Source organism: Triturus cristatus, chromosome 4_2 (genome assembly GCF_964204655.1).
Source record: "Triturus cristatus chromosome 4_2, aTriCri1.1, whole genome shotgun sequence".
NCBI lineage: Eukaryota > Metazoa > Chordata > Amphibia > Caudata > Salamandridae > Triturus > Triturus cristatus.
The window spans coordinates 561757540-561782638 of record NC_140586.1 but is presented as its reverse complement, the minus strand read 5'-3'; the positions used below and the strand labels follow the sequence as shown (position 1 = coordinate 561782638).

General features: G+C 50.3%; 1 protein-coding gene across 3 annotated transcripts in view; it reads right to left on the bottom strand.

The window, feature by feature from the left end:
• The window catches only part of CCDC18 (coiled-coil domain containing 18), a 1105805-nt gene that overhangs the window by 150035 nt on the left and 930671 nt on the right, over positions 1-25099 (bottom strand). For all 3 annotated transcript variants that reach the window (XM_085602201.1, XM_085602202.1, XM_085602203.1), the window contains one exon: positions 16399-16599. In XM_085602201.1, the coding sequence (XP_085458327.1) occupies positions 16399-16599 (201 nt within the window). The remainder of the gene's footprint in view (positions 1-16398; positions 16600-25099) is intronic.

Genomic DNA, 25099 nt, shown 5'->3' with positions numbered 1-25099 from the left:
CAGGCCCAGATCAGAGCTGTGCACCTGTGTCTGACTTTAATCACACTTTCTGCAGCACATGAGCTAATGGACAACATTTCCAAGAAAGGCAAGATTTGTCAGTTCGCTCATGAGGTGCAGAAAGCAAAACTTGGAAAAGAACAAGTTACTTACCTTCGGTAACGATGTATCTGTAAGAAACATTAGTTAGTTAGATTCCTCACCTTAGAATATCCCCAGGCGTCAGACTGGATCCGGAAGGTTTTTCGTCAGCAATACCCCTTGCGCGTCGCTAGGCGTCGTCTGCGGCTCCGCGTCCGTCGTCGGCGTCGTGCGCCGGAATGACGTCGTCGGAGTACTTAGACGCCGCCCTCGCGCGCTGACGTCAGTTCTTGTACATAGCTTTCCGCGCCAGGAACGCAGAGCCATGCAAAGACCGACACTGGTGCCAAAAATAAAATCTAGGGGCCTGAAAAGGACAACCTTAACCCTAGATGTCAGTTCGCAGAACGGGGAGGATGGGTGGGCCGGTGAGGAATCTAACTAACTAATGTTTCTTACAGATACATCGTTACCGAAGGTAAGTAACTTGTTCATCTGAAAGAAACACGTTAGTTAGATTCCTCACCTTAGAATAGATACCCAAGCAATACCATCCCCGGTGGTGGGTCTGCGAACCAAGATCACACCAGAAAGTCCTGGAGGACAGAACGGCCAAAGAAGCCATCCCTCCGGACTTGGCTGTCAAGGCAATAATGCCTGGCAAACGTGTGTAACGAAGCCCACGTCGCCGCCTGACAGATGTCCTGCAAAGGGACTCCCCGTCCCAAAGCAGTAGTAGCCGCTGTGGCCCGAGTAGAATGGGCGCGCAGCCCAACAGGAGGGTCCTTTTTTTGCCAAAGAATAGCAAATTTTGATACACAAAACGACCCACCGAGAGATGGTCCGTTTGTGCACAGCTTTCCCCTTCTTAGCGCCCACGTACCCAACAAAAAGCTGGTCGTCCACCCGGAACTGTTTTGTGCGGTCCAGATAAAAGGAGAGCGCACGTTTTGGGTCCAGACGGTGGAGCCTCTCTTCCTCTTTGGAAGGATGCGGAGGCGGAAAGAAGGTGGGCAAGGTGACAGACTGCCCAAGATGAAATGGAGTCACCACTTTCGGAAGAAAGGAAGGACGAGGCCGAAGGACAACCTTGTCCGGATGAACAGAGAGAAAAGGAGGCTTTGAAGATAAAGCCTGGAGCTCACTCACCCGTCTAGCCGAGGTGATGGCTACCAGAAAAGCAGTCTTAAGAGTCAGAAGACGAAGAGGACAATTGTGAAGAGGCTCGAAGGGAGCGCACATCAGGAATGTCAAGACCAGATTCAAGTCCCACTGAGGCATTAGTAAAGGGACAGGAGGGAACGTGTGAGTAATGCCTTTTAGAAAGCGTGTAACCACAGGGGACTTGAAAAGAGAAGGCTGATCAGGAAGCCGCAAGAAGGCGGAGATGGCAGCAAGATAACCTTTCCGCGTGCTCAGGGCGGAGCCCTGCCGGGCCAGAGAAAGAAGAAAGAGGAGAACCTCAGAAAGAGGGGCGGAAAGGGGATCCACAGCCTTTGCTGTGCACCATGCCACAAATTTGTTCCACCGGCAGGCGTATACTGTCTTTGTGGAGGGACGCCTGGCTGCCAGAATGATATCACAGACTTCAGGAGGCAAGTCAAATGGCATCAACTGCCGCCGCTCAATCTCCACGCATGGAGGTGGAGGCTGGACAGGTTCGGGTGGAGGACCGTCCCCTGCTGCTGCGACAGAAGATCCTCCCGAAGGGGCAGACGAATCGGGGGATCGGTCAACATACTGAGTAGCTCGGGATACCAGAATCTTCGTGCCCAATCCGGAGCCACCAAGATGACTTGGGCCCGGTCGTGCCTGATCTTCTTCAGCACTCTGGGCAGAAGTGGTATAGGCGGAAAGGCGTACAACAGACCGCAACTCCACTCGTGACGAAAAGCGTCGCCGAGCGAGTGCCGCCTTGGAAATTCCAACGAGCAGAACTGCTGACATTGCGCGTTCTCTTCGGTGGCGAATAGATCTAACCAAGGCTCTCCCCACTGCTGAAAGAGACCTTGCGCCACTTCGGAGTTCAGACGCCATTCGTGATCCATCATGCACCGGCGGCTGAGTTCGTCCGCTCTGGCGTTCAGAGAGCCCACCAGATGTTGAACCACTGGGGTGACGCCCTGGTGTTCCAGCCACGTCCAGAGGCGCAGAGCCTCCTGACAAAGGGTCCACGACCCCACCCCGCCCTGTTTGTTGCAATACCACATGGCGGTGGTGTTGTCCGTGAACACCTGCACGACACTGCCCCTGACAGAGGGAAGGAAGGCTTTCAGTGCAAGTCGGATCGCTCTCAACTCCAACAGGTTGATGTGGAGACGAGACTCCGCCGGAGACCAGAGGCCCCTGATCTCCGCCTCTCCCATATGGCCACCCCAGCCCAGGAGGGACGCATCCGTCACTACGACATGCTCCGGTTGGGGAAGGGAGAGGCTCCTGCCCATGACCCAATCGCGGTCCGTGAGCCACCACTGCAACTGTTGTGCAGTGCCCTCCGAGATCAAGACATGGTCGGACAGGTTGCCGTGATGCTGGGCCTACTGAAACTTCAGGTCCCACTGCAGAGCCCGCATGCGCCGCCTGGCGTGATGCACTAGTAGGATGCAGGAGGCCATCGGCCCCAGAAGCCGCAACACTAGCCTGACCGAAACCCAGGATAGAGGCCGAAAGATGGGAATCAGGGCCTGTATATCCCGGACCCGCTGTTCCGGTGGATAGACCCGGAACTGCGCCGAATCGAGAACTGCTCCGATGAAGAGGAGCTTCTGAGAGGGACTCAGGTGTGACTTCGGCACGTTGATGGAAAATCCCAGCGAATGCAGGAGATCCGCCGTAGTCTGGAGGTGGGAGACGACTGCCTGGGGCGAGCCCGCCTTCAACAACCAGTCGTCGAGATAGGGGAAGACTGGAACCCCTGATCTGCGCAGATGAGCTGCGACCACCGCCATCACTTTCGTGAACACCCGAGGGGCACTGGTGAGGCCGAAGGGGAGCACGGTAAACTGAAAATGCTCTTGGCCCACCGTGAACCGCAGGTAACGCCGGTGGGCCGGCAGGACGGGGATACGGAAGTATGCGTCCTGCAAGTCCAACGCTACCATCCAGTCTCCTGGGTCTAGGGCAGCTAGAACCTGAGCCAAGGTTAACATCTTGAACCTTTCCTTTCGGAGGAAGGCATTGACGTTCCGGAGGTCCAAGATGGGGCGTAGGCCCCCTTTGCCCTTCTTGGGAACCAGAAAGTAGTGGGAATAACAACCACGACCTACTTCTGGACTCGGAACGCGCTCGACGGCCCCCTTGGCCAAGAGGGCCGAAACTTCCTCGCGGAGAAGATTCAAATGATCCCCCGAGATACGGTGGTGCTGCGGTGGCATGGCTGGAGGGGTCGTCTCGAAGGGGAGGGAGTAGCCCCTTCGGACGATTTGCAGCACCCACCTGTCCGATGTAATGGACCGCCAGTGGAGCAGGTGATGGCGAACTCTGCCGCCCACTGGCGTGGAATGGGCCTGAAAGCTCGGACTAGGAAGGCTTTGAGGCGGATGCTGCCGGGGTGGATGTGGGCTGACCACGTCGTCCTCCAGATCCGCCACGGCAGAAACCACGTCCGCGACCGCGCGCAGGTTGGTTCTGCGGCTGGTGGCTGGGCGGACGTGAGGAGGCGCCCCTTCCTTGGCCACGAAAGGGGCGAAAAGCGGAGGTGTGCGCCCGCGGAGCCGAGAGGCCCAAGGACTTGGCCGTAGCCCGGGAGTCCTTAAAGCGGTTCAGCGCACTGTCCGCCTTCTCACCAAACAGGCGAGTGCCATCAAAGGGCATGTCCATGAGGGTGTTCTGGACATCCCCGGAAAATGACGTGGACCGCATCCAGGCGTGGCGGCGGAGCGCCACCGTGGTGGAAATCGCCCGACCCAGCGAGTCCGTGGTTTCAAGCCCACATCGTATGGCGTGCCGCGCTGCATCCCTCCCATCGGCCAAAGCCTGGGTAAGACGTGTCCGGACCTCCTCCGGACACAGGGGCAGCACGTCCTCCACCGTATCCCACAGAGAATGGGAATAACGGTCCAAGAGACAGGCGGTGTTTAAAGACCGCAGGCCCAAACTAAGGGACGAGAACAGTTTCTTGCCAAACTGCTCGAGTCTCTTGGAATCCCGGTCCGGCGGAGCGGTCGGGAAGGAGGATTGGGAGGTAGAGGCCTGGATAACCAGACTCTCGGGGGTGGGGTGTTGGGACAGGAAACTGGGGTCGCCCGGAGCAGGGCGGTGGCGCCTGGCAACGTTCCTATCCACAGGAGGAACTGTGGAGGGCTTGGACCAGGTGCCCTGCAGAACGTCAGTGAGGGCCTCATTGAACGGCAGCAGAGGCTCAGTGGAGCTTGCTGCTGTTTGAAGCACCTCAGTGAGGATGTTAGTCCTCACAGCCACGGCAGGCAGCTCGAGCCCAAGGGCTGCGGCCGCCTTGCGCAGCACCACAGAAAATGCTGCACCCTCCTCCGAAGCCACAGTCGGAGGAGAAGTGAATCCAGTGTCTGGCGAGGTATCTAGACCACTGGCCTCCCCCAGTTCATCTGCCCAGTCCTGTGAAAGCTGCGACTGAACAGCCATAGGGTCCTCGAACCCCTCCCAGTCGCCCCCGTCGTCCGATTCCTGATAAACAGGAGGAATGATCGGAGCCGGACTGTAGAGATGATAGGTCTCAAGCGGCGCCGGACGCGGCGTCGGTCGACGCCGTTGCGGCGCCGGGTCCGGAATAGGGCTAAACTGGGGTTGGACGCCGTCCGGAGTCGGCACCAAAGGCGGCGGCGTCGGCGGCACCGGAGGTGTAGGCGTCTGCGCCGGCGGCGCTGGTGACGGCGTCGGTGGTTCATGCGCCGGCGCCGGTGGAGGAGTGGTTAGGTCAACCGGCGTCGACGGGGGCCCAGGCATGGGCCCCGCGGGGACCTGCGGCGTCGAGACCGGAGTCGTCGACGGCGCCGGGGCCGAAGCCGCCGGCAGGCAAGGTCGCCCAGTCGAGTCCGCGGGGCCCGAAGGCGCGCCAGCGGGCGTCGACGGCGGGGCCAGGCTCCTCATGGCCGAGAGGAAGGCACTGACCTCCGCCGGCGTCGCGTTAGTCCCAGGGACCGGAGGGTATGGGGACGGGCGCGGCGCCTGCGGCTCCGCCGGAGCCGCGGGGGTGGAACCACTTGGACCCTCAGCCGAGTCACGCGACCGGCGAGGGGAGTCCGAAGAGCGATGTCGCCGCTTGGACTTCTTAGAGCGTTTGGACTTACCCGACGACTTGGAGCCCGACGATCGATGGTGGCGTCGGCTAGGGCTCCGCGAGCGATCCTTGGACCTCCTCCTGGACCGGGATCGCGCACGACGCGGAGCCGAGTGGCAAAGCTCGAGAAGCTTGCGGGACCGCTCCCGCCGAGCCTTCGAAGTCAGGGCCTGGCAATCGGAGCACGACTCCGCGTCGTGGTCGGGGCCTAAACAGTAGAGGCACCGGCGGTCGGTCACCGACATCAGTCGATGGCAATCCTCGCAAGCCTTGAACCCAGGCATCCTACCGGCACCAGATGTCGACAGACAAGGATCAAAAGTGATCAAAAAAGATTTAGTCAAAAAAGACTAAAAGGGGTAGCTCTCCCGGATCTGCGCTTACTGGCGCGGAAAAAAGAAGAACTGACGTCAGCGCGCGAGGGCGGCGTCTAAGTACTCCGACGACGTCATTCCGGCGCACGACGCCGACGACGGACGCGGAGCCGCAGACGACGCCTAGCGACGCGCAAGGGGTATTGCTGACGAAAAATCTTCCGGATCCAGTCTGACGCCTGGGGATATTCTAAGGTGAGGAATCTAACTAACGTGTTTCTTTCAGATACCTTTTGTTTAATCCCGGCCCGGCCCACAGTGCCATGATGAATCTATCCACCCCCCCACCCTCTTTTCTACACCCTCCAGATGCCGACCCCTTATAGTCCATGTGTTGTCATCTGCCTGCTGGTGACAGGTAAAGGTCATGCTCATGTGAGCTGGTTACCTGCCAGTGGCAGGGCAGCCCCAGAGACCAGGGCGCAGAGGCACTCTCAGCAAAGCGCATAGAAAAGAGAAAACAGAAATGGGGCGATGCGGCTGTGCAGAAAAAGCCGCCGGCCTCGTCATTTTAGCGCTATGTTTAATAACTCCACACATGACCTCAACAGCATTCTTGATGAAATGTCAACTTAATGTTACAAAGGCAAACAATAAAAACGAGCAGACACGCACACGATATGAAATGATGTCTCCAATAAGCTGCCCCTCATAAATGACAATGGAGCTAATAAAACAATGCATGTTTCGTTCCTGCCCCACTGTGGCCCTCTGGTCTTAAGACTTCAGCTCTGCCCCTCCCGCAGTTGCCTACATGTACTTCAATCCTACGGTTATTTACCCGCGTTGACCCCGCGCTCCTACTGCACCTTCTGGCTTGGTATTGTGTAATATATTATCTGATTGCAAATGCAAACAATGTGCAAAAATGCAAATGACACTCACCTGCGGGCGGCAGACAGTCGGCAGGCAGGGGCCAGGGCTAGAAATAATTAAATTATGGGGACGGTGCCAAGAGAGGGCCTCTCTCGTCGTCTGGCTTAGTTCTCTGGAATGCGGGTAACTCACGCGCACTTTTTATTGAGCGAGCCCTAATGCACATGTCACCAACAGCGGCGCCCGCCCCACCCCCACCCCCCTAAGGTGGGTGAACTGAAGAAGACTAAGAGACCACACAGACGCTGCGGCGGGCACCGTGCGGAGACATCTGCGTGCTGCACGTGTGCGCACGACCCACCCCCTAAAATGGCACTCGCACTCCAATGCATTATTTGATTAGCAGCAGAGATTGATTAAGTTTTTGCGCGGAGCGAGGAAAGAGTGAGAGTCATGAAGATGCACGCCGCTGCGCAGCAGAGTACTGTAGTGACGAGTCAGTGACTACTGTACTAGTGACTGTGTACAAAAAAAAAAAAAAATCGGCCCCAACAACAAAACCGGCCCCCGGCCAAAAAACCGGCCCCCACCCCTGGCAGCCTACCGGGGGATTGCACGGTGCCCGGCATTGCCAGTCCGGGCCTGCCTGTATGCTGCCCAATCGTGTCTCAGTGGTTGCAGGCCCGGGGTCATTGCAAGCTGGTAGGGGGGCACCCAGGCTCTGTAGTGTTAGGAGTACGCATCCCGTGAGAGCGGGTGCATCTCAGCCCCGGAAAGCATTTCAGGCCATTGTGGTGCCCGGGCGGCACTCGCTAGCAGCTTTAGTTAGTGCAGGGTCTAGGGCAGTGATGGAATAGTGTGGCCCGCCGGCCGTCTCAGGTCGCATCCTCCGGGTGTGCTCCGAATGCAGTGCGGCCGTGCCAGACGTGAAGTCTCGCTCATGAGCCGGCCCCTTCCTCACCTTTAATTGCGGGTGCCGCTTCTACCGGCTCTCTTTGCTACCGCTGTTGTTCACCAGGCTTCCCCTGTGCCTCTTCTAAGTGCTGCCCTCTCTGGACCGCCCATGATACCATATGCTCAGCCGCTCATTGCTGTTGCCGCTAACTCACTGGAGTGCCGCCATCTTGGGGTTGACATGTAATTGACCAGATCTGAATGTTTAACTTCCCCAAGTGCACGTTTCGGATCTGAAATTGCAGAGCTGCCAGTTAACACTGAACTGGGAGAAACGTCACAGCCAAGGCTCAGCGCACGTGCCACGGCGAGCTGGCATGCCAGCTAGTTTCAGTCAGGATAGAAGCGCTATGGCTTGACAGCAGATGCAGGCACTTTGCCTATAATGCATGACTTTCCATTTCAGTGCGGTGATGCGGATCACCACACTGAAATGCGTTATTCTAAGGCCTGATGGATGGCACTTGGCAGGGCTGACCCAGTTTTTTCATCCCACTTAAAGCCTTGCACTTAACGTCAATTCTACTGTTTTTATGCGACTTTTTATGTATCAGGTTTATATATTTCATAACGTCATGTTTTGGGGGAATTTCTGCAGGGTAGTACGTGTGGGTCGAGAGATATAATGACTTAAGGTGGATCTTTGGTCACTTGATAAGGAATCCGCGTTTACTCTAACAAGCATGTCTATATGGGGTCAATGAGTTAAACTCACATGGTGCTGACTGAGGGTGGTTTATCATCACAGAAATTCTAAAAAAATCTTTATACATCAATTGCACCCAATGCGTACAGCAACACACATACTTTGGGTACATCATAATGTTATAAATCCCTGGCCAGTCAAGAAAAATTTGTAGTAGCAGATCTGTTGATTGAGCCAACAAGTAAGGTTTGTATTTCATTCATTCAGTTACCGCAACAGTAGCAGAGGCGGCAATTACAACTGTGGAAGAGGGGCCTTTATCTTGCATAGACAACAGGCCAACTTCACTTACAAATGTGGAGGCAACATTACTCATGAAGATTCTCAGCAACAGACTGGATTCGTTGCAATCATGCCTGATTGACCTAGATCAAGTAGCTTTAGCCAAGATTCTCAAGCATGCCATAATACTCAGAAATGTGCTCTTATAACGCTTAGCACCAACAGGAGGAATCTACAGACGTACTGATAACTGTGGAAGGCGAAAAATGGTTCGCTATGGATAGTGGACATTCTTAGACAAGTTGAAAGTCAAATTAGGTCTGTGGTGTTATGTTCAAAATTATTAGGGTGTGTAATGTTTACCCTAATGCTAAAGTTCTGGTGACCAGGAAACTATCTGGCATATTCCATAGTGCAGTGCAATGAAACCGGGACATGTTATCAATCACAATTTTCATGGAACAATTTGCAGGGAAGGTTAGGACATACTCTGGCACAAAAATAGTTTGTTTGAGACAACAGGGGCATATGCGTAGTTTATTCCCTGATGATGCTCTTCAGGAATTACCAGGAGGCTACTGATAAAACGTTAGCCCTGTATTGGACAAAGGAAAAGAGAGCCAGTGAAGTATCTGCCCATTATTTTTATGAAGGGCTTATGAATGCTCAATAACGCCATTACCCAAAGTCTATTGAATAAATGGCTGAGGAAGATAATCTAAGCAAAAACAATAGCATTTTATAAGTTGCTATACTTTTCCCTGTCATTATCAGTAGTGGTACCCGAAAATGAAGGATTGACCAAAAGGTGATACAATATTACAAGCCATCAACCTAAGTGTGGCAAAAGAATAGCGGGAGCCTAAAATACGAAACAAGCCTCAATAAAGCCAATTGGTCTGGACTTCGCTGCCAGTCTTTTGGCTTTGTAAATGTTTTATGGAAAATTACATAGCTGGGTCAGCTGCTAGACAGAAGAAAAACGTGACTAAATCAACAACAGGCCAATGGGTAAAAATGGCTGGCTAAAAGCCCCTTGGAGTAAGTATATTACACATATAAATTTAGCAAAGACAAGTAAAAGGCCGTGTCTAGGACGGTGGAGCCTGACCACGTGCTAAGATGGCCGCAAAACCTGGGAGCTCCATACTGTTTGGTTAAAAATCTTACAAGTGGTCTTTGAGTATCCCTTCTCCCTCACCAAACAGGTCTTCCTCGTCCTCGCTTCATGCTAAAAATGGTCATACTGCACCATTGTCTACGCACAAGAGAGTTAAGCAGGATCCACCCTCTCCTGTTAAGTCATCTTCTCCTATTTCTCTTGAAAGTTGTGCTTGATGAAATACGTGCGCTACATCCATTTGTGGAAGAAACCAACTTGCATATACAGAATCTAGATGACAAGTGGTCTCAAAAGAAAACAAGAGTTTCATTACTTGAGCAACGTGTCAGTGATGTGCAAGACTAAAATTTCCGGTTTGGAAAAGGAGGTGGCATTATTGAAAGCTCACACTGAAGACTTTGAAAATAGAAAAAGAAGGAATAACCTGCACCTTTATGGTGGTCTGGAAGGTAATGATCCTGTTGCTTCTTTTACGTCCTTCTTACCTCAATTTGTGGGCCTTCCTTCCTCCACATCACTGAATTTACAGAGAGTCCATCACCTTGGACATTGCTCTCAATTTCTATCTCCCTCAACTAAAGCCAGAGGAGTCGTTATTTTCTTCCCTTAAGTTACGGACTTATTGAAAGTCCCCAATGTAGCGAAATCCAAACAACAACTTTTATGGCAGGTGAATAAAGTTTTTCTTACACAGGATGTTTCAAAACCTACAGCGGCCAAACGGAAATAAATTTTGAAACTTTCTGCAAAACTTTGCTCTTTAGGTGCCTGCTTTGGTTTGTTCCATCCTAATGTCTTTAAAGTCACTTTTCAGAATAAAACATTTTCCTTCACATCTCTTGTGGATGTTCGAGAGTTCCTCTGCCTTCATTCCTCCAGTTCCATGGAAACTTCTGGTCCTTCTGTAAAATGATTGCATTTTATGTTCTTTTTCAATTATTGCATAGCAATTTAAGAGTTTATTTTGTTTTATTCAACTTTGGTCTTACAAACTTTTATTGTCCTTACCTCGTTATGTATCTTTTTTATTGAACCCACTTCTTCTAAATGTGCAGGTTCCTGGCTGTTTGTTGTATTCTCGTCTTGTTATGTTTCACCCATCCATCAATGCATTTTTTCACTCCCTTGCTGTGCCATCTTCACCCTGTGCTGTCATTGATCCCTCCCTTGTGTTCATCCTTACCAGGTATGTTCTTACAGTTGTCATTGTTTGACTTGTACTGTTGTTTTTTTCCTGGAACTTCTTCTGCACCTTTTTCTCTTCCCTCTCCTCTGACCCAGTTTTCTTTCTTTTTCCTTCTTCTGCTTATGAAATGTGTTACCTCAGAAGACCTCTATTTTGCATATAGCATTGCTTGTTTTACCATTCAGAGGTATTTCATGGAACGTTAAATGGTTTAATAATTGTATAAAAAGCCAAAGAATTTTGTCACATCTGGTTAAATATTGTCCTGATCTTGTACTTCTGCAAGAAACTCACCTTACTGACTCTGAATCTTTAAAGCTTAAAAGTGGATAGGTGAATTCTATTTTTGTGTCTCCTTCTTCTGCTGTGAAGAATGGCGTGGTTCTTCTTTGTCACAAGAATCTAAAGTTGGCAACTATTTCCCAGGAATTGGATATGGAAGGTAGATGACTTATTGATAAATTAATTTTTAATGATATTCCTCTCACTATTTGTAATACTTAAGGCCCTACTTAACTGGGTAACTCCTTTTGGCCTACTATCTCCAAGAAACGTCTACAATTTGCTGATTACTTTTTCACTCTAGGAGGTGATTGTAATAAAGTAATGGACCCTTTTGTTGATCGCCAATCTACAGTCAAATATGTACCACACAAAATGCACAAACAATTCCATTTGTGTATTTCCCAACATCTCCTAGTTGACTCATGGAGTGTTTGCAACCCCAAGGGAATTTTCCTTTTTCTCTGCATCACATGGACCCCTTTGAAGGCTGGATCATATCTCCGTTTCTATGCTACTTTCCCCGAATCTTATTAGCTCCTCTATCGAACCTATTGTGATTTCTTATCATGCCCCAGTGTTTTTTTTTAGAGCATGAAAAAATACTTTATTTATAAAAAACATTCTGCGACTAAATACTAAGAATGTACAACTGCCTAGTATTAGGAAAACAATTGCTGCAAGTAATAAGGAGCGTAGAGTTTGATGTTTTATACAGCAGAACGATATGAAGACTGTTGGCAATCGCAATATTAATATTGCTCAATGGACACAACACGTGTACAGAACAGAACTAGTATCAAAACAAAATACCACAAAGAAAAGAAGCAGAAAAACCTTCCTTGAACAAGGAGAAGGCTAATTTCTTACGTTGTCACTGATGTTAAATTTCAATGTACAGCTGTTGAATGTATGGGGCATAGTGTAAGCAGCAGGCACAATATTAAAATCAGTGATTGTAGCATACTTATGTATCTGCTATGGATCGCATGAAAAAATGGAGCATAGCAGTCTCTGTAACCAAGTTAAATACCAAAGCAGCATCGACATTTGTACAATGGTAGATGAAAGCCATAGTTTGTATTCCATAGCGCTAAAAGCCAATGGTGGCTTTAGATTGCACTGAGGGTATACATCGATACTAACCATCTGGTCGTAGAACTCTTTGGTAGCTATGTATCATGCTAGCCTCTCCAGTCTACAAACACAATGTCCTGCAAGCCTATCCTAGGAGGCCTTCCTTTCTGTCAGAAAACCAGGCCGGGCCCTCAAAGAGGAATTCGTTGTCACCAAAGGGTCCATGTGAGGTGTCCAGGTGACTTTTATGCACAGACCATCAGAGTTGCTGGATAGAGACATAAGGAGTCAAGCATGCAGCACTCGCATCTGTGGGGTTGCAAAAGGATTCCAGGTCAATTTTAAACACTGAATTGTGGATTTTACTCTGGGAGGCTCTCCATTTTATGATCTGCTCAGCCACCTCTTCCGTCTCCACCTCCATGGTTTCCATTTGCACTATGGAGTTGGCCATCTTTATCATATGCTCATCTATATCAGGAATTGTGCGCACAGTCAGCAGGTACACCTCCAATTTTTCCACAAATGTGATTCCCAGCTTTAATAGCTCTACAACATGTGGCAGGTGGCTTCAATAGGCAGGTTCTCTTGGCACTGGGGTTTTGCCAGCCTATGTCTTAAGGATCTCTTTTCCTTTAGCACTGCATCCAGCTGGGTGTTCATTGCTTGCAGAGCTTCACACTTCTGTTCTGAAGTTTGTTGATAAAGAAGATAATTCATAAACAGAGTATACAGTCCATATTGTGAACTTCGACTCAACCATCTCCGCTTAGCATCACAGTGTTTCCCAAACAACTGATGGTCTAAAACTATTTCTCCCGTTTCAATCTGTTGAAGGAAGTCATACCAATTTACACTGTGAGTACCTTAAGTCCATAGTACGAGGAAGGCGATCAGATAATGATGGTTTGATGGGTGTAAATCACATTCCTTCTTGTTTGAAGATTATTTTTGCTTTCATGCTTCTTCTGTTAAGGATTTTTGTAAATTCAATATTTTCTATTTACATATGTCATAATTAACTGAACTGATAATCAATGAATTAAAGAACTATTAAAACAAACCTATAGAAACAAAGAATTGTATAATATGAGTAGGAAGGGTACAGGAATTAGGTAGAATGTTTTCTCTATGTACAAATAACAGAACAAGAGGTACTAGGAAGAGCTTCACTGATGGAGGTGAAAAATTCCTTGAAGTAAGCAGTGAATTAAGTGTTACAATCAAGGTTAGAGAGAAATCTTTTATTATAGACACCCAGGTACACATGAGTCTGTGTACAAATGAACTCTATAAAAGATCATGCCCCAGTTATTACAGATTTTTATTTGATCCTAGTACATTCCAAATCCATTAGTTGGAGATTTAATAACTCTCTTCTGCTTGATCCTGCTTTTTCTTCATCCTTTATGAGTTTTATTGAGGAATTCTTTAATATTAATTCAGATCCTAACATTTCTCCTCAATTTCTATGGGACACTTTTAAAGCTACAGCTCTTGGTCAAATTATTGATTTTCTTTCCAAAAAGAAAAACCTTTATGCTAAGCAGCACCAATCCCTTTTATCATATATTAAACAACTGGAACATGAATATTATTCTTCCTCTTCACCCCAAAACGTACAAGATTTTTTCCAGGCTAAACTCAATTTTAACAGGATTACCACAGATAGAGCTTCCTCCATTATTCTTCATAGTAGTGCTCGCTATTATGGGGGGTGCAATAAAATAGGAAAGCTTCTGGCTAATTATTTGAGGATACGCAAACAAAGGTTTACACTACGTTCCATACCCACTGACACAGGCGGCCATTTTTTCAAAGACAGTGAGATTTTAGCTGAATTGGTAAATTATTGTCAGTCTCTCTATACACCTGAATCTTTACCCTTTCTGTCTCAGATTGATACTTATTTGAATGACATTGATGAACCTAATGGTGAACATATGGATTTTTCTGATTTGGAAGCTGATATCACTTTGTCGGAAATTTTTAGAACACTTCAATCCCATAAAATAGGTAAGACGCCAGGACCGGATGGATTTATGGTTGAATTTTATCTTCACTTTTCTAACTCTTTACTTCCCAAGCTATTGCAGCTTTTACAATTCTTTTCTAACTCGAGTTCTACTGGCAGCACGTTTCAGGAGGCCACTATTTGTCTTATTCATAAAGAAGGCAAAGACCCTGCTTTTTGTAAGAACAATCGACCAATCTCATTGGTGAACGTGGATTATAAGATTTTCGCCAAATTATTAGCATTGTGTCTCAAACCCTTATTGCCACGGTTGATTGGTAAGGAACAAACAGGCTTTATTAAAGGTAGGCTTACGTCTGATAATTCTAGATTATTTTTTAATGCTCTGAACAAGGCCCCATCTCTCTCATCTCGTTTGCCAGCTTTTTCTATAGATGCTGAGAAAGCATTTGATCGTATAGATTGGTCCTTCTTGCTTAAATCTCTGTCTTGGAAGAGATTGGGTTCTCATTTCATCTCGCTCATATTTTTACTCTATCAATTCCCCATGGCGCCGGTTTTGGTTAATAGGAAGCTCTCTAGCTATTTTCTGTTAAAACATGGAGTTCGTCAAGGCTGTCCACTATCTCCTCTTATTTGTTTTGGCTTTGAAACCTTTTCTTTCCCGTATTACAAATAATGCAGAAATTAATGGTTTTCGATTTGGAGACAAACACCTAAAACTCTCAGCCTATGCGGACAAGATACTTCTCTTCATATTAAATCCTGAGCAATCTGTACTGACCCTGCTCCAGGGGATATCTGCCTTCTCCTCGATTTCAGGTTATAAAATCAGTTAAGATAAAACTGAAATCCCTCCACTTACTAAGTTCACCATTACCCATTATTTTAGTCCCACAGGTTTTTATTGGTGTCCGTCCAAGATTAAATATCTAAGTGTCTGGTTTAATCCTTCCATTAAAGATTCTGTCCCGGCCAATATCATTGATTGTTTAGATAAAGTTAATAAACTTCTTTCTGCATGGAACCCTCTTTTTCTTTCCTGGTGGGGTCATTTGGATTACATGAAACTTATGATTTTGCCTAGAATTGTACTTGTCTTCTCCATGTGCCCTGTATATATACCTCCTAGATTTAAAACAAAATTAAAATAGATTCTAAATTACCTAAATTTCTTTGGAATAATTAGGCGTCTACAATTTCTCTTATCTTTGCAAATCTAAGCAGGAGGGTGGGGTTACCTTTCCAGATTTTCGGTTATATCATGAAGCTTTTTGCTTAAGACAAGCTTCTAGATGGCTTTCTTCTCTACCGTCGGTTTACTCCATTATGGTTGGATATTGAACGTTTTTTCCTAGCTCCATTTTCACCCAAAGAAGTTTTATCCTTCTCTTCTAAAGCTTCCCTCACTGCTTCCCCTCTGCTTAAGCATACTTGTACCTTCATAAAATCTCTCTATTAACAACAATACTTATCTCGTGTTTCCTTTTTACACTCTCCCCTTGGTATAACAATCTCATTACTATTAATAATAAAATGGTGTTTTGGGCCAACTGGAGACAAAAAGGTCTAACAATGCTCCTCTTTCTTTCTCATAATTTCAACAGTTTTTCAATTGTCCTTGTTCTTTTTTACCTAAATATCTTCTCCTCTTAAATATTCTTTTAGATGTCCTAGATTAATTACCGGATCCTCCCTCTTCTTCTTCATCGCAGTCTTCTCTTGGTATGGTTATTTTTCTAAGGCTTCGCCTATTTATAGACTTCTTCGTTCCTCTACCTCTAAGAGACTTTAATCTAAGATAGAGACTAAATGGGAATCTGATTTGGGATGTACCTAGACTGTACTTTTTAAAATAAATTATGGTATAAATTGTATAAAACTTCCAGAATGACCTCTACCTCTCAATCATTGCTTTTGTCTATATCACAGGTTGTACCTTAACCCTTCTTCAATAACTAAGTTCTCCATGAACACATGTACAAAGTGTTGGCCCTGTATTTATTATAATGAGGATCTCATGCACTTATTATTTCATTGTCCTCCTACTGCTTCCTTTTGGAAATCTACTCCAAACATGTGTAATCCTCTTGGAAAAAATGCAAACAGGTAGCTGGTAAAAACAGCAGCTTTTACTATGAAAGTTGAATTTCAACCATTTATGTGCGCAAAAAGCACCGAGCTTTCAGAGCAAAATGCACTTAGTTGAGACAGACCGGATTCATCACAAAGTGATTGAAAAACAATTTATGTAACATGAGCACTAGTCGTTACTGATGGCATACCACATATGAACTGTGATGTGTCAAAAACAGATCTGAGCTTCAGTTTTAATGCTTTATACTTACCTTCACAAGCATTGCTTCATTTGTAGCCTGGATCACCTCATTTCTGGCTTGAAGATTCATCTGCAAACTGCTGATCTTCTCTTGGGCTTCCTCCAGATCATGCATCAACTGTTGCAGTCGCTCATTCAGGCACTGGTTGGTGGATTTCTGTTTGTCCGTACACATTTGAACACTTTCGTGTCGCTTCTGAAGCGCAGTCATCTAAAATAATAAAGAAAGAGACAGTAGAATGATGGATGGCTGTGCGTACATCATGCTTTCAGTACTTGCACAATGAGTAATTGTTGCCTCTAGACGTGTCAAATCTTGAAGCTCACAAAGTCTGGCCAACTGGAAAAACAGACTGCTTCCAGAACTTGTTCATTGGCTTTCGCAGATATTTTTCAATAGGGATGCACTAATTAAAATATTGACACCGAGTGTGAACATAACAGGTACACTTCAAATGATGAAAACGTATTACTCCCGCCACTACAAAGACTGAAGCGAGATATTACAGCATGGAGAGCGCTCCCACAATCATTGCTGGGCAGAGCAGCACTCTTCAAGATGATGTCCCTGCCTCGCTTCCTATTCGCACTACAAAATTTCCCTGACCCGGTGCCTCCCAGCTATTTTAAGGAAATCGAAGGCATGCAGATAGATTTAATATGGGAAGGGTAGCCTAGGATAGCGCTCCACAAACTTGCCCTTAACTGGTACACTAGTGGAATCAGCCTCCCCGACCTAAAGAAATATTATTGGGCAGCACACCTAGCGGCTATTAATCACGGCACGTACCGAAGATTGGATGACCCGGGTTACGCAATGGACAGGTGGCTTCTTCCAGGTGGAAACTACTACAGAGCACTTTACTCCAGACCAAAACGTTTTCCCCTGACTGGGCCGATAAAACACTCGGTACAGGTCTGGCACACTGCCACTAGGAGTTTGGGTTGGGAAAGGAAACTGACGGCAGCCACGCCTCTCTGGGACTCCGAGATCCTGGGCGATCTCTGGAAGTTAAAGGGATTCGACAAATGGGACCTTATTGGGATCTCGACCATTGGAGATTTGTGGGATAAGGGGGCAGTGGTGTCTTTTGAATACTTGCAGCAGAAGTATGAACTAGCCAATTCGGAATATTTCCGTTACCTCCAGATCCGTCATGCACTACAGACTAACATACCCACAGGCTCCACTTTCCCGGACTACACCCCTCTCGAGGATAGACTGCTGGATGGGTTCCTACCAGAAGAACAAGTTACTTACCTTCGGTAACGATGGATCTGTAAGAAACATTAGCTAGTTAGATTCCTCACCTTAGAATATCCCCAGGCGTCAGACTGGATCCGGAATGTTTTTTGTAGCAATACCCCTTGCGCGTCGCTAGGCGTCGTCTGCGACTCCGCGTCCGTCATTGGCGTCGTGTGCCGGAATGACGTCGGAGTACTTAGACGCCGCCCTCACGCGCGGACGTCAGTTCTTGTACATAGCTTTCCGCGCCAGGGACGCTGAGCCATTCAAGAGACCAACACTGGTGCCAAAACATCTAGGGCCCTGAAAGGGAGAACCTTAACCCTAGATGTCGGTTCGCAGAACGGGGAGGCTGGGTGGGTCGGTGAGGAATCTAACTAACTAATGTTTCTTATAGATACATTGTTACCGAAGGTAAGTAACTTGTTCATCTGAAAGAAACACGTTAGTTAGATTCCTCACCTTAGAATAGATACCCCAGCAATACCAACCCCGGTGGTGGGTCTGCGAACCAAGATCACACCAGAAAGTCCTGGAGAACAGAACAGCCAAAGTGGCCATCTCCCCGGACTTGGCTGTCCAGGCAATAGTGCCTGGCGAACGTGTGCAGTGAAGCCCACGTCGCCGCCTGACAGATGTCCTGCAAGGGGACTCCCCGTCCCAGGGCAGTCGTCGCCGCAGTGGCCCGGGTGGAATGGGCTCGCAGCCCAACAGGAGGGACCTTTTTCGCCAAAGAATAGCAGAGTTTAATACACAACACGACCCACCGCGAGATGGTCCGCTTGTGCACAGCTTTACCCTTCTTCGCACCTACATATCCAACAAAAAGTTGGTCGTCCACCCGGAACTGGCTTGTGCGAGCCAAATAAAATGACAGCGCACGTTTGGGGTCCAGACGGTGGAGCCTCTCTTCATCTTTTGAAGGATGCGGAGGCGGAAAGAAGGTGGGCAGCGTGACAGATTGCCCGATGTGAAAGGGAGTCACGACTTTAGGAAGGAAAGAAGGACGGGTCCAGAGGACAACCTTATCCGGATGAACCGAAAGGAAGGGAGGCTTAGCTGACAGAGCCTGGAGCTCACTCACCCGCCTAGCGGAGGTGATGGCCACCAGGAAGGCAGTTTTCAGAGTCAGTAGACGAAGTGGACAGTTGTGAAGGGGCTCAAAGGGAGCGCACATCAGAAAAATAAGAACAAGGTTCAAGTCCCACTGAGGCATTATGAAGGGAACATATGAGTAATGCCCTTGAGAAAACGGGAGACAACAGGGGACTTGAAAAGAGAAGGCTGATCAGGAAGCCTCAAGAAAGGAGAGATTGCAGCCAGATAACCCTTCAAGGTGCCCAGAGCAGAGCCCTGCTGGGCCAAAGAAAGAAGAGAACCTCAGAAAGAGGGGCAGAAAGGGGATCCACAGCCTTTGCTGTGCACCATGCCACAAATTTGTTCCACCGGCAGGCGTATACAGTCTTTGTGGAGGGACGCCTGGCTGCCAGAATGATATCACAGACTTCAGGAGGCACGTCAAATGGCATCAACTGTCGCCGCTCAATCTCCATGCATGGAGGTGGAGGCTGGACAGGTTCGGGTGGAGGACCGTCCCCTGTTGCTATGACAGAACGTCCTCCTGAAGAGGCAGTCGTATCGGAGGATCGATGGACATACTGAGTAGCTCGGGATACCAGTACCTTCGTGCCCAATCCGGAGCCACCAAGATGACTTGGGCCCGGTCGCGCCTGATCTTCTTCAGCACTCTGGGCAGAAGTGGTATAGGCGGAAAGGCGTACAACAGACTGCAACTCCACTCGCGATGAAAAGTGTCTCCGAGCGAGTGCCGCCTTGGAAATTCCAACGCGCAGAACTGCTGACATTGCGCGTTCTCTTCGGTGGCGAATAGATCTAACCAAGGCTCTCCCCACTGCAGAAAGAGACCTTGCGCCACGTCCGAGTTCAGACACCATTCGTGATCCATCATGCACCGGCGGCTGAGTTCGTCTGCTCTGGCGTTCAGAGAGCCCACCAGATGTTGAACCACCAGGGTGATGCCCTGATGTTCCAGCCATGTCCAGAGGCGCAGAGCCTCCTGACAAAGGGTCCACGACCCCACCCCGCCTTGTTTGTTGCAATACCACATGGCGGTGGTGTTGTCCGTGAACACCTGCACGACACTTCACCGGACAGAGGGAAGGAAGGCTTTCAGTGCAAGTCGGTTCGCCCTCCGCTCCAATAGGTTGATATGGAGCCGAGACTCCGCCGGAGACCAGAGTCCTCTGATCTCCGCCTCTCCCATATGGCCCCCCCATCCCAGGAGGGACGCATCCGTCACTACGACATGCTCCGGTTGGGGTAGGGAGAGGGATCTGCCGCTGACCCAATCGCGATTCGTGAGCCACCACTGCAGCTGGTTCGCAGTGCCCTGCGAGATCAGGACATGGTCGGACAGGTTGCCGCGATGCTGGGCCCACTGAAACTTCAGGTCCCACTGCAGAGCCCGCATCCGCCACCTGGCGTGAGGTACCAAGAGGATGCAGGAGGCCATCAGCCCCAGTAGCCGCAGCACCAACCTGACCGAAACCCAGGACAAAGGCCGGAAGATGGAAATCAGGGACGGAATGTCCCGGACCCGCTGTTCCGGCGGATAGACCCGGAAATGCGGCGAATCGAGAACCGCTCCGATGAAAAGGAGCGTCTGGGAGGGACTCAGGTGCAACTTCGGCACATTGATGGAGAACCCCAGCGAGTGCAGGAGGTCGGCCGTAGTCTGGAGGTGGGAGACGACTTGCTGGGGCGAGCCCGCCTTCAACAGCCAGTCGTCGAGATAGGGGGAAGACTGGAACCCCTGATCGGCGCAGATGAGCTGCGACCACCGCCATCACTTTCGTGAACACCCGAGGGGTACTGGTGAGGCCGAAGGGGAGCACGGTGAACTGAAAGTGCTCCTGACCCACCGTGAACCGCAGGTAACGCCGGTGGGCCGGCAGGACGGGGATGTGGAAATAAGCGTCCTTCAAGTCCAACGCTACCATTCAGTCTCCAGGGTCTAGGGCAGCCAGAACCTGAGCTAAAGTGAGCATCTTGAACCGGTCCTTCCGGAGGAAGGTGTTGACGCTCCTGAGGTCCAAGATCAGGCGTAGGCCACCTTTGCCCTTCTTGGGAACCAGAAAGTAGTGGGTATAACAACCACGACCTACTTCTGGACCAGGAACGCGCTCGACGGCCTCTTTGGCCAAGAGGGCCGAAACTTCCTCTCGTAGAAGATGCAAATGATCCCCCGACATACGGTGGTTCTGCGGTGGCATGGCTGTAGGGGTCGTCTCGAAGGGGAGGGAGTAGCCCCTTCGGACGATTTGCAGCACCCACCTGTCCGACGTGATGGAGCGCCAGTGGAGCAGGTGATGGCGAACTCTGCCGCCCACTGGCGTGGAAAGGGCCTGAAAGCTCGGACTAGGAGGGCTTTGAGGCGGATGCTGCCGGGGTGGATGTGGACTGACCGGCACGTTGACCTCCAGTACCGCCTCGGCGGAATCCACGTCCGCGACCGCGTGCAGGTTGGTTCTGCGGCCGGTGGGTGGGCGGACGTGAGGAGGCGCCCCTTCCTTGGCCACGAAAGGGACGAAAGGCGGACGTTTGCGGCCGCGGGGCCGAAAGACCCAAGGACTTGGCCGTGGCCCGGGAGTCCTTGAACCGAGCCAGCGCACTGTCCGCCTTCTCACCAAAAAGGCGAGTGCCATCAAAAGGCATGTCCATGAGGGAACTCTGGACATCTCCCGAAAATGACGTGGACCTCAGCCAGGCGTGACGCCGAAGCACCACCGTGGTGGAAATCGCCGGAACCAGCGAGTCCGTGGTGTCAAGTCCACACCGTATGGCATGCCGCGCTGCATCTCGACCGTCAGCAAGAGCTTGAGCGAGTCGTGTCCGGGCCTCCACCGGACACAAGGGCAGCACGTCCTCCACCGCATCCCACAGAGAGTGGGAAAACGGTCCAACAGGCAAGCGGTATTTAAAGACCGCAGTCCCAAACTCAGGGACGAGAACAGTTTCTTGCCAAACTGCTCCAACCTCTTGGATTCCCGATCCGGAGGAGTGGACGGGAAGGAGGATTGGGAGCTTGAGGCCTGGATAACCAGACTCTCGGGGGTGGGGTGTTGGGAGAGGAAACTGGGGTCGCCCGGAGCAGGGCGGTGGCGCCGGGCAACGTTCCGGTCCACAGGGGGGACTGTGGAGGGCTTGGACCAAGTGCCCTGCAGAACGTCAATGAGGGCCTCATTAAACTGCAGCAGAGGCTCAGTGGAGGCTGCACCCTCCTCCGAGGCCACAGTCGGAGGAGAGATGAAACCAGCGTCCGGGGAGGTATCCAGACCGCTGGCATCCCCCAATTCCTCTTCCCAGTCCTGAGAAAGTTGAGCCTGAGCGGCCATAGGGTCATCATACCCCTCCCTGTCGCCCTCGTCATCCGATTCACCATAAACAGGAGGAATGATCGGAGCCGGGCAGTAGATGAAAGGTTCACCAGTCGGCACCGGCATCAGCGCCAGGCGGAGCGGTGCCGGCGTCGGGCCCGGACTGGGGCTAAACCGGGGAACGGCGTCGCCCGGGGACAGCATCGGAGGTGGAACCGGTGTCGGCGCCGGCGGAGGAGGCGTCGTGAGTTCGACCGGCGCCGACCGAGATCCAGGCCTGGATCCCTCGGGGACCTGCGGCGTCGGGGCCAGAGCCGGGGCCGGAGCCGCCGGCACGCGAGGTCGCCCAGTCGAGTCCGCGGGGCCCGAAGGCGCGCCGGCAGGCGTCGACGGCGGAGCCAGGCCCCTCATGGCCGAGAGGAAGGCACTGACCTCCGCCGGAGTCGTGTCAGTCCCAGGGACCGGCGGGTATGGGGACGGGCACGGCTCCGACGGAGCCGCGGGGGTGGGACCACCCTGACCCTCGGCCGAGTCGCACGACCGGCGAGGGGAGTCCGAAGAGCGATGTCGTCTCTTGGACTTCTTGGAGTGCTTCGACTTACCCGAAGACCCCGACGAGCGATGACGATGGCTGTGGCTCCGCGATCGGTCCTTGGACCTCCTCCGGGACCGAGAGCGGCGCCGAAGCTCGAGAAGCTTACGGGACCGCTCCACCTAGCTTTCGATGTCAAGGCCTGACAGTCGGGGCACGACTCCGCGTCGTGGTCGGCCCCCAGGCAGTAAAGGCACCGGCGGTGGTGATCCGTCACCGACATCAGGCGATGACAGGCGTCACAGGCCTTAAAACCATGCATCCTACCGGCACCAGAGTCGAGTCGATAGACCAAAAAGAGTCAAAAAGGTAGTCAAAAAATGACTAGGGGTAAGCTCTTCCCTGATCGGCGCTTACTGGCGCGGAAAATAGAAGAACTGACGTCAGCACGCGAGAGCGGCGTCTAAGTACTCAGACGACGTCATTCCGGCGCACGACGCCAACGACGGACGCGGAGCCGCAGACGACGCCTAGCGACGCGCAAGGGGTATTGCTACAAAAAACTTTCCGGATCCAGTCTGACGCCTGGGGATATTCTAAGGTGAGGAATCTAACTAACGTGTTTCTTTCAGATAAAACTATATCCCTCACATACAAAAAACTCATTAACAACGTAGCTGAACCCCTCCAGGGACCCAGGGCAAAATGGGAAAGGGATGGCCTCGAGCTAGAAGATGAGGAGTGGCAAGAAGCGTTATCCTCCCCAAGGGAAGTAGCCGTATCGGCCAGGTTGCGACTAGTTCAGCTTAAAATCCTTCACAGGGTGTATGTCACTGGGCCCTGTCTGGTCCGAATCGGGAGAACTGAGGGGAGTGAATGCAGACGACAGTGTGGCTCTGAGGGAACGTTCATGCATATACAATGGGAGTGCGACCTCATTCAGAGTTAATGGCGCCAAATCCATGCGGTGCTAAGTGAGGTACTGAGTCTTGATATCCGTCCTGAGGCGAAGAGATGCCTGTTGAATGTGTGGGAACCCACACACTTGGGGAGAATGGGCAAGACCTGGGTGACACTGGGACTGATGTTGGCGAAAATAAATATTGCTCAACAGTGGGGAGCTACTTGCCCTCCAACACTCACGGAATGGAAAAAAACATGGACAGGTGCATGTTACGGGAAAAGACTGTCTTTGTTGCGAGGGGGTGCCCGAAGAAATGGTTGTTAATCTGGGGGGCCTGGAACATGTACCGTGGGGAGATTTGTAGTCCGCCTTGTAGCATTGACCTGGATGACCTGTCCGCACCATGATTTGTAATAACGGTGCTCTATTCTGATTGCTTCTATGATTAATCAAAATGTATTTGAATGAACTCCTCTGTGAGAAGTTGGCCTGATGTATGATGTCACTAGTTATAGTGTACACCTTATATCAGTCCAAATACCCTTATGGTGATTGGTTGTAAAGTCAACCTTATAGACCAGCTATCCTAGTGGTAGCATGGACAAGAGCAGTCTTAGGCTAAACTCTGAATGGCATGTGAAGCCAGCTGTGATACCATATATAATCCCTTGAATACCAAATGAAAGGACACCACAACAGATATATATATATAAAATAAAGTGTATTTATTCTAAGCAAACCCTCAGCACTCTTTATGAGTTTAGAGGTAAGTACAACACAGTCTTATTAATGCATACAGTAAGTCACACAGGTAAGTAATACAGTTAGGCCCTAGGGGCCACGCAAACCATATACTAAATAAGTGGTATAAGAACCACTGTCACGGAAATAGAATAGGCCTAGGCCTAGGGAATCGCTGGGGCTACACTACACTAGCGTTAGTTAGGGAGTGGGAGGCCCACGGGATTCGTGTGCAGAGTGGAAACACTCACGCGTAATGCGTAAAAGTCAATAGCAATGTTACAGTTTAGAAATAGATAGATTTAGGACACTTCCGGAGTAGCTAGGAAGTTGAGACTTGAAAACTAGACACTAGGATAGTCACTATCCTGATGAGCACCGGAGTACCCAAGTTACCTAGCCCACAGGCTGCGGGTGCATAGGGGTGAAGATGCGTCGTTTTCGTCGTCGACTCCTATGGATGCCTGAAGAAAGATGCTGACAGGCAGTCAGGGGAGAGTGTCCGGTGGATCCCAAGCCTGGGATCAAGAAGAGAAGAAACCTGCAAGCAGAAGGGACAGAGTCAAGGTCACTAGCCAGTGACCACGTGGAACCAGGAAGGAACCAGGCGATGTCGTGAAGAGTTGCAGGTGAAGGTGAAGCTTGTCGCTGCAGCCAGGAGGACCAGGAAGCGTCGAGGACGACCAGGACCAGGAGGCGAGCTGTCCCACGAAGGCTCTTGCTGTCGGCGGCGTCGAAGTTGGACTAGGACTCACCAAGCCTTGGCAAGCGGAACCCACGAAGAACAAGGGACTTGCTTCTGGTGCAGACCAGGAAGGTCTGGGGTGCTTCTTCTTTGCAGAGAAGCGGGAGCCAGTCTGGAGGAGCCAAACCAGCGCAGAAGATTTCAGG